Raw genomic sequence first — 10,262 nt, forward strand, 5'->3', positions numbered from 1 at the left:
CATGCATCTGCATGGTGTGAGATGTGTGCTTCTCTGAAGAACTGTAAATACACAATGTTTTGTCAGTGTTACGCCTCTCATCTCCCCTGCCATCAGTTTTGCTGATGTACTGATCATTGGCAATCACTGACAATCCCTTACACCTTTTGGCAACTGCACTTTATACCCTCACTACCTGTAATCTAGTGCAAAGTTTTTGTTTTGTATTCAGGTTTTAAAATGTTTTGTTCCATCTTACATTTTTTCTAATCATCTTGTATTTGTTTTATTTCTTTTATGTTTTTTTTATTGTTTTATAGTTATTTTTTAAATTGCTTTACATATATTCTTTATTTAATTGTTTTATTTCTCATGTGCATTAGTCTAAAATTGTTTTTTCTGTTCATGTTTGTTCCTGTTACCAGCTGCACTATATAAATAACACGATCCCACTGATTGACTGATAATGGAGTGCAATAAGGGTGCTTTGTTTTCAGTTGTGCCCATTTGTATTTTTGCTTTGTTTTACAGTTTATGCACAGTAAAATTAAATGGCATGTACCATATGTATTTGCGTGTGCGTGTGTGTGTGCATGCATGTGCAGGTGGTATCTTGTTCCTCGGGTGTTGAGGGATGTGTCCGCAGTGGATCTGCGTGTGTCTGTGCTGGGCCAGAAGCTCAGCATGCCTGTCTGTGTTGCAGCCACAGCAATGCAGAGGATTGCTCATCCTGAGGGAGAAACAGCTACAGCAAGAGGTAAACACACACAATGTATGAACTTGGGAGTATAGACAAATTTGTGTACAATATGCACTGGACGCTATGGGTTTCACCTCCCACCTGTGTAAAATGTAGATTGTGGAGGTGAGCGAAGCTTTTATCATCACCAGATGAAACAAACAAACTACTTCATTCTGCACAGAGAGGCTCAAACATCACAGTGAACAACACTAATGTAAAAAACATACAGTATTTATGACTTAGGAGGGATTTCTAGATTATATTTTTATTATTAGTTGACAGTCTAGAAAGAAACAGAAACCAAGGGCGGCGGGAAAGAAGTGTGACAAAGGTTCCCCAGACAGGAGTCCAACTGTGGGTGTTGCAGTTGCACTGAAAACACCTGAACAATAAGGCCACTTGATGCCTGAGAACTGTGTCACTGGTTTTAGAGTTAAGGTCTGAAATTGACAAATTAAGTTAATTCATTTACAGTAAGTCTACTTCAACAGTAGGCTGAGTCCCTTGTTAGCTCAGTGTGTGTCATATGACATGAGTGAGAGCATAAGGAGGAGAGAGATCAACAGACGTACCGATGTGGGCGAGTGAGTGAGGGACCATGCATACATGTATGATAATATAGACTAGAATAATATTGAAATGAACTGAATATAGACTGGAACATGAGAGAATGATGCTTGGGAACAGGACAATACAGAATAGTATAGGAAGAAGGTTGAAAATTGAAAGGTTACCATAATACAGAATGAAACTTGAGAATGTACAACACAGTTGCATACCCTTAGTTACAGACAGTTCACATTTGCAAAGTTCTTCCCACAGTCAGGGCAAGATCAACACCCGTTAACACAAGTAGTATTATGTGTGTACCCAGCATGTGCAGCAGTGGGAACAGGGATGATGCTGAGCTCCTGGGCCACCTCCACTATAGAGGAAGTGATGTCAGCCATGACAGCATCACTGGGCGCTGGGGGTGTCTTGTGGCTGCAGCTTTACATCTATAAAGACCGAGAGCTCACACTGTCGTTGGTACGCCGTGCAGAGGAAGTGGGCTACAAGGCTATCTTTGTTACTGTGGATACACCATACCTGGGGAGGAGGTGGGATGACATGCGCAACCGCTTTAAACTGCCCCCACACCTGAGGTAGGAACCACATTCATATTCAGCCATGGAGACCACAGAGTGTATGGTGACATACAACTCTAACTGTCCACTGTATATCTCTGTGTGTGTGTGTGTGTGTGTGTGTAGCTTGTCTAACTTCTCAACAGCTTCCTTGGCTTTTGCGGAGGGAAACTATGGCAATGACAGTGGTTTGGCTGTGTATGTTGCAAAAGCAATAGACCCCACTCTCTGCTGGGATGACATCGCATGGCTGAAACAACACACACGCCTACCTGTGATTGTGAAAGGAATACTGAATGGTATACACACCCACACCCACACACACACACAGATAACCCAGAAACAGTTGCAGTCATACAGAGTAGGTCAAAGAAAATGATAAACATCAGTGTCACTGTTGTGTAGTTGTTGATATTTGCCTCCCTGGAATTTTACAAAAAGCTTAAAAACTTTCCAAGTCTTAACACACATTTGAAAAGGGGCCCATGTGGGGCCTTACTTGTAGCCCACATTGCCCTAGTCTTGAACCTATAAATTATTACAAAAGAAATCAAAGCAAGCTACCAGCAGACAGTGTTTAATACTTAAATTCTACCTGAAACAGTCAATAACTTGTTTTTAACCTATAAATAAATCCTTTAGCAACTATGATATAACTGTGCCTGACTTTGTCTGGTTCAAGATGAACTTGTTGGGCAGTGTGTGTCTGTGTTTGTGGTCAGGTGAGGATGCTGTCCAGGCTGTGAACTATGGCGTCAACGGCATCTTGGTGTCCAATCACGGAGCTCGACAGCTGGATGGGGTTCCAGCCACGGTCTGTGTGTGAATTGTCCTTTTCTGAAATATCATGAGTCTGAAAGTGTTGCCCATCTCTGATGTGGTGGAGCTTTGTTCACAAAATCAAACATTATATTGTATGAATACAGTACACATAGCATAACAATATGGCATTTTTTATGTCTTTGTTTAGAGGAGGGAGGGGCTGCTCCTCTCTCACACATGCAGTTAGCTGTGTGTTTACACATGGTGCAGACATTTAACCAATCACGGGCAACTGCTCTGCTCCCTCCCCCCCTTACATTTCCAGTACTTGATTTTAGTACTACCTCCTGAGGGGTACTGGAATTTAGTTCCTGGAGCACACCTCTAAAGGGGCCGAGTGTAGTGGAAACAAACGCAGAAACTGTGTTGAGCGTTACTTGGTGCGACACGTTTCAGTAGGTTCCTATAATGAAGAAAACCCCTCATGTGACACTTAGTCCCAAGTGCACTGATTCCTGGTATCCTGCTGCCCTGGCACTGCTAGTGCTGATAAAATGTTTTGTTGTTAGAAAGAACCACTTGTTCAATCCACTTTTTTCAGTTAGTCAGTTATATGTGAGACATTTGATTCTGGTCCCATTTTATAGTGTTTATTCCAACAAAATTTTTATTTTTTGCAGAGAAAATCCAAGCAACAATCCCATGGTTTTATTATGAGATGCAAATTTCCTGGCCTGTGCAGACAGCTGCAGAAAGCTTCTTCCTGTGTTAACATTGTAAACTGTACCTCAGTATCCTCAGATTGCTTAGTGTCAGCTCTCTAATTAATAAGCCTTTCTTGTGCAGTGGTTTCTTTTTTGTTTTGTTTAGCTTTTCATATAATCTGGGCAATATCTGTGACCAATAAAGTAAGTGTTTGTGTGTGTGTGTGTAGCTGGATGTGTTGGAGGAGGTGGTGCAGGCAGTGCAGGGTCGCTGTGATGTCTACATGGATGGAGGAGTAAGGCGAGGAACAGATGTCCTGAAGGCCTTAGCTCTAGGAGCAAAGGCTGTTTTCATTGGCAGACCAGTGCTGTGGGGCCTCGCCTGTCAGGTAAAGGATCACACTCACCAACAGTTTCAGTAGCTTTAATCATGAGGGGGTCTAAGAGTCCCAACCCAGAATTGGTGGAAATTGTTGGCTTGATTTGAGTTGTTTCCTTGCTTCATACCTTGACATCACTGCATTTTAGAGACAAATATTGTACTTTGATTCCATTACATTTATTTGATAACTGCAGTTATTTTTCAGAATCAGATTAATAACAAAAATAATCATAAGACTTTATTGATCCCTGGAGAGAAATTCACAAGCTACCTAGCAGTAGGTAAAGTTCTTCAAATTATAAGGATATAATGCAGTTAACATTAGGTCCACCTTTACCAGCTGCTGCATCAAATATGATGTATACAGTAATGAATCAATAATTACAGTATATTGTGATATTATATACACTGCTGTGAAATGTGTCATTCTGGCATAATGAGTACCTTTACCTTTGGTACTTCAAGTATATCTTTGATGATAATACTTACTCTTATACTTTTACATAAGTAACATTTTGATTGCAGGACCAAGTATTTTTACGTTATGGTTTACTTCAGTAAAAGATCTGTGTACTTCACCACTCTGTGTGTGTGTGTGTGTGTGTGTGTGTGTCCAGGGTGAACAGGGAGTTATTGAGCTTCTGGAACTTCTGAAAGAGGAACTGCGACTGGCGATGGCACTGTCAGGTAATACACCCACACACACACACACACACACACACACACACACACACATCTACACAGGAACACTGCAGTGTGTTTGAAATTACTGCTCTCATCCACTGCTCTCATCTACATCTGGAAATAGGCTACCCAACTATCTGCCATATTTTCAGACCTGTGTGTGTGTGTGTGTTTGTGTGTGTGTGTAGGTTGTCGTTCTGTATCCGAGGTGAGCAGGTCCCTGGTCAGACGAGTGGAGTTCACCTCCAGGATGTGAGCAAAGAATCTGTGGCAGGACTCACATGACAATACATTCTTGATGAATTACTGAAGACATTCATTTGTCAAATTAATGTGCTATTTTTATACAGACTTGTTTTTTTAATGTAATGCTACAATACCTGGTTCTACTGACAATAGCATGTCATCAAATTTTATGTAAGACTGAGGTATAAGACCAGTCAGTGTCTTGAAGCAAGTTGATAAAGTGGCAAGTTCCCCATGATTACTACTATTTCTACTCAGCATTTGAAAATGATTGTTTAATGTCCTGTGTGGCTTTAGAAAAACTTTGATATGTCAGAGAAACTATCTTGAGAGACTTTAAAACTGGGGATGCCACACTGGAAAGATGTAGCAGTAAGAGAAGATCAGATAAAAGATCTATTGAGTACATTATGGGAAAAGACCATGCAAAATTTCTTACAGTTGTAAAATGTAACTTAAATTATTCATGAATTTAAAAATGGCCTGGAGATGGATCTGCAGTGTGAGATATATGACAGTTAATATCTGTTTACTGTATGTGGCTACATCAAGATTCATTTGGCACTGGCATAACATCAAGAATTTTATGTTAAAAACAAGTTTAATTTGGACATGCAGATGCAAAAACTATGAACTGGCCTTGTCTGCACAACAAAAAGCCCAGAGTGCACATGTACCACAGTGCTTGGAACATGAGCACACACAGGCTGTTTTGGTGTCCGTAAAACCCAGCCTCGTACTGTGGCATCACCAGTTAATCTAAGTAGCCTGAACACAGTCTGTAGTACACAAATCACTTTTAAATGAAAGTGCATATCCAGAGATTTCATTCATTTCAAAAAATGTTATTCACTTTTCATGATTTATTTGTGCATCTTTATCACCATTGTTATTATTGCAAATATAACTTCACATAATCTTCACTTGTTTTGACTCTGGGAGAAACCCACAGCCCCTGAAGTGAAACCACACTAAAGTAATAAAGTAAAGAGTAATAGGAACAATAATAAGATGAGTAACAGAGAAAGGGGAATGTTGGAGTGAGAGGTCTTCACAGGTTGATGGCAGGCCCGCCCTTGGATTGGGTTTCTGTTTTGAAGGTTTTTCATTGGTCTCTTTCAGGTTGGATCCAATGATGTAAAATAAATGAACAGTGAAAAACAGAAGATGAAGAAAGGAAATGAGGAATTAAGGAGGCTGGCTGATGTAGCTCATTAGCTTTTCAAGGTCAATGCGTTTATTTATCATATGCACAGTTAGGAAACGTGTTTCCCTGTACAATGAAATTCTTACTTTGCCGTCCACATGAATGCCACAAAATACACGTGAAATATAAAGTAGATAAATAAGTAACACAAAATCTAAGGCACTTTAAGCAGCAAATGCAGCAATATAATAAAAAATATATAAGAATATAATAAGAGAATGTATGCTGCATGGGAGCAGCATGTGCAGTAGTCAACAGTCAATGTGCAATTATGCATGTGCAAACAGAATGTAAACAGTACATGACACATTTCCTGGTAATAAACTCCTCAGCTGGGAGTGGCTGTGGCTTACAAGGTAGGGCAGTCGTCTTCTGACCAGCAAGTTGGTGGTTTGACTCCGTGGAGTCCTGGTGATCTTCTCCACAGTCTTTACCACTCTCTGCAGGCGCTTGTGGTCCATAGCAGTAGTGCTGCCGTACCAGACAGTGATGCAGCTGGTCAAGATGCTCTCAATGATGCAGCTGTAGAAGTTGCAAAGGATACTAGGCGACATGTCAAATCTCCTCAGCTTTTGATGCTCTTCTTAAAAGCATCCCGAATAGGTGGGTGTTAAAATAAAAATGTTAGATGTGTGAGATGGGTGAACACCGACCGATGCTGCTACCTACCCAGCTGCACACTATTGTTGTGGATCTGCTGGTTGGACTTGCAGAAACAGAAGTAAAGGGTCTGTCCACCTGTGATAAAATGACACAAAGGGAAACATCTGGGGTTGGGCTGCAACAGTACATAATACAATATAATAAATACAAGTCACACAGCTGAGACTGGGACAGAGAAAGACAAAACAGCTATAAAGAAAAAGTGAGAGAGGTAGAGTAATAAAGGCAGATGGAGATAAAGACAGTCAGAGAGAGACAGACATAAACCAGAGAGGATGGTTAAAACAGAGACTCAAACAGAAGCAGAGAAAGAGGGAGCATTCAGTACAGTAAGTGTATTGTCACACCCTTATTAATATTTTCAGCAGTCTCCTTACACAGACTAAAACCAATGAGTTGCCTCTACTCATGGTTAATGTCTGTCGGCTCTCAGTCCTGTATTAGTTTGTTCGTCTGAGCAATCGACCTCAACTGTTGTTCAAAAACACAACAGGGAAACACTGATGGACTGGGTGACATGGTTTTTCATGACAAAATAATAATTTCCTAAAGTTACCACGAGTCAGAGTCGAGTGCGCCTCCGCAAGATCTTGTGTGAGCTCTCAACTTTGTTTACCTTCCACTGGCTTGTTATGCTCAGGTCTGGTGTTTGCTAATGAAGAAATATGTGCTAAAGAGATGATTTCACATTTGCTGTGATTTATGCGCACCCCCCCCCCCCCCATTCTGAAAAAGATCCAAGCAACAGGGGGCCCTCAGCAAAGCGCTGTCTGCCGACTGGCACTGATGGCAGATAACCAAACCAAACTGATGGACAAAATGATGTTCGGGTGATCAACATAATAATTCAGCAGAGAGTTAGGTGAACCACTATCTCCATGGTCAATAATGAACCTTCGAGTTCTAAATTAAATGAGCATTTAAAAAGTGTTAGGCAGTATTTAGATATTTTCCCTGTGTATCTGTAAAACTTACAAAGTATTTACACAGGTAACAATTGCAAGGATTGTATATTACTGCATGAGCATTTCCCTTCACTAGGCTTTGTGTCATAGTACAGAATTAATAATGTGTGAAACTGTGCTGCCCTCCAGTGGACATACTCAATCTACTGTATTGTATGTGCTCTCTGATTGTGAGGATTAAGGGTCTGACTTTGTTTCTTTTACTCATTCTCTTTTTAGAATAATATGCCAAATTGCTTTAGATCTATTGTGGACAAACTAAACATACAAGAACTTATCAAATGCTATTACTGTGCATGAATGATTAGTCTGTACCAACTTCTCAGCTTGTTCACGATCATTAAATGTTGCAAAGATTATTCTCATGAAAATATTTTGGCTACAAAAAAATGTAACCTGAACTTCACCCTTACTCCACATTTGTTTTTTTCTTAAATACAGAAAGTCACTTATTCTGTACAGTTAGTTGTTTCTGTCCCAACGCAGTCATCTCAGTCATTTTGGTGAAATTAATACCTTAAAACACAGCCAAATTGAAATGAAACATTTTTAATATTAAGCTTCTAAGTCCTAATCCCTATTTCCCTGTTTTCACCACAAACTACAAACAAGTCAACGATCAGAGGAGTGAATGACCTACTCCAGTGAATATCAAATAGTGGATAACGCACTCATCAACATTAATCAAGACTAGTATATCAGCCAGATCATATATTCGGTTTGTTTCATATGTAAATGAGGTGCCGGATCCCTGCCCATACAAACAGTAGCATATACTTAAACCTCGTGTTTATTTTGAAGACGGTGTCTCACAGTTTCCGGTCTGTGGGGCTCAGTGTGAAGAGCTTCACGGTCGCCTCTGGTGCTGGGAGCAGTGACTGAGAAAATAGGGAGAGAGAGCGGGTCTTAGCAGCTGTCAGTGCGGCGCGTCCAGCAGTGCGCAGCCAGGTGAGCGACGCGGCGAGCCGGGAAGAATACCTGCGGGGCTCCCGTGGTTCTGCTGCTGCTCTCAAATTCATCCACTGCTTTGCAAGTCTGAACCTACTCACTGCGATGAAATAGGAAGGTGAGGTGCTTTCTCCTTTCAAACTGCATGGTCTCCGCCACTTGAAAAACGAAACGTTACTTTGTAAACGCATCAGCGTCGCTGACTGGCGGTGTGCGTCCTCACACTGATGGAATGTGTTTTAGATGAGCTAGAGTAAATTATGGTTGAAGGAGGGCTGCTGGGGAAAGCAAGGAGGACTCCACGTGTGGTCCAGGATTTGTGTTGTTGTTTTTTTGTGTGTATCTGGTTAAAGTGAAGTCATATATTCCTCTGTGGTAGTATCTGTCATGAGGGGAGCTGACTTTACCTCTCAGGTGTTTCTGTAATAACCCACCTAGATTATTTTGGCTGCATAATTAGTAAAACTTTTGTCATCTGTCTCTCCTGCATACTTGAGGTAAATTTCCTGTTTGGTACAAGTGCTGAAGATGTGAGTACTTGCTGTAGATTTCAAATGATTGGTATCTGGTGACCCTTAATCAGAGTTGGTGCCAGGACAGATTAAATTGGGGGTCAAAAGGTAATTCGGGGTGGGGGGAATCTTACAATGCCAATGAATCGCAGTATTTTCAAACGAGCAGGCTACACTTAGCGCACTGCTGCTTTATGCAATGAAACCCTTTGGATGGCGTCTCACATAACAATATTACAAACTGACAAATTGTTGCCCTGCAGCACCGCAAGATAGCACTGTTGCTTAGCAAACCCAATCATACAGACTGTTGAACAAAATACAAAAGTCATCCAAAGGAACATGGGCCACTGCATGAACACATCAATGAACTTAACAGCAGGCCCGGCCCTAACCAATTTGGCGCCCTAGGCAAGATTTCAGGTGGCGCCCCGTTGCATCGCAGTAAATTCCACTACTAGTGTATATACTCATAAGAAACATAATAGCTTTGTCTTGGACATTCTTTTATTTAAATAAAGCAATTGCACATTCAAAATACTTAGAAAGAATTAAAGAAACAAATACAAAAAAATGAACTGAACATATGAAATACAATATAAATAGCTTACATAAAGTACCTATTAATACTCCCAAAATAAAAAGTGTAAACAAGTGACATTAACTTAAAAATACAACATAAATACGGCACTGTGCAAAATAAGATATTAAAGAAACGAGTAGGCACAAAAAAACTTTATTTATTAAACAAATGGTTGAATAAACGTTCTATTATCCTTATAACCTGAGTTTTGTAAACTGGATTTTAAACAACTGAAAAGGTGCAAATGTTCAGACAGTAATAAATGAGCACAGTAAAACATTGTGTTTTCTATTGATTGTCATTACATCTACTACAACACTATGTGATGTTTTCCTTTTTGTCTTCCGAGCACTGTGTGTGTGTGTGTGTGTGTGTGTGTGTGTGTGTGTGTGTGTGTCATGTGTCGGTCTGTCTGTAAGAGATAATGAGGCAGTCTGTGCTTCAACCGGCCAACCCCCGGACATAGCCATGAAGTCCTGTGAGCTGGCTGCTGAAGTGAAAAACTGGGGGCACATTTTCTGACGAACTGTGACCTTATACTCAGCTCAGCTCTGCAGCAACACATCTACAACAAATGAGATTCCAAGTTGCTCAGTTCCTCCTCAGCCTTCAGCAACAACAAGCCTGCAGCGACGGGAGGAACTCGCGGAGGTTAGGGGGCTCGCTTTGGGTACTTAGTTCCGCCTTAATGTTGTTGTTAAGGCCGTGCGCAATGGGCGGTCCTCCCAGCCGGCCTCCGTGGCTCACCCCCGGAAATC

The 10,262-nt window shown here is 41.0% G+C and overlaps 2 protein-coding genes across 2 annotated transcripts in view; both read left to right on the forward strand.

Annotated features, from left to right (window-relative positions):
* The window catches only part of hao1 (hydroxyacid oxidase (glycolate oxidase) 1), a 6,516-nt gene extending 1,524 nt beyond the window's left edge, over positions 1 to 4,992 (forward strand). The window contains exons 2-8 of the mRNA XM_020608337.1: positions 585 to 736; positions 1,596 to 1,866; positions 1,975 to 2,147; positions 2,571 to 2,662; positions 3,545 to 3,703; positions 4,314 to 4,383; positions 4,569 to 4,992. Of these exons, the coding sequence (XP_020463993.1) occupies positions 585 to 736; positions 1,596 to 1,866; positions 1,975 to 2,147; positions 2,571 to 2,662; positions 3,545 to 3,703; positions 4,314 to 4,383; positions 4,569 to 4,636 (985 nt within the window). The 3' untranslated portion in view covers positions 4,637 to 4,992. The remainder of the gene's footprint in view (positions 1 to 584; positions 737 to 1,595; positions 1,867 to 1,974; positions 2,148 to 2,570; positions 2,663 to 3,544; positions 3,704 to 4,313; positions 4,384 to 4,568) is intronic.
* Positions 4,993 to 8,308: 3,316 nt separating this feature from the next.
* rbfox1 (RNA binding fox-1 homolog 1) overlaps positions 8,309 to 10,262 on the forward strand; it is a 315,653-nt gene continuing 313,699 nt past the window's right edge. Inside the window, exon 1 of the mRNA XM_020608189.1 lies at positions 8,309 to 8,527. The gene's annotated coding sequence lies outside the window, so the exon portion shown is untranslated. The remainder of the gene's footprint in view (positions 8,528 to 10,262) is intronic.

This window comes from Monopterus albus, unplaced genomic scaffold, assembly GCF_001952655.1.
Source record: "Monopterus albus unplaced genomic scaffold, M_albus_1.0 scaffold92.1, whole genome shotgun sequence".
Lineage (NCBI taxonomy): Eukaryota > Metazoa > Chordata > Actinopteri > Synbranchiformes > Synbranchidae > Monopterus > Monopterus albus.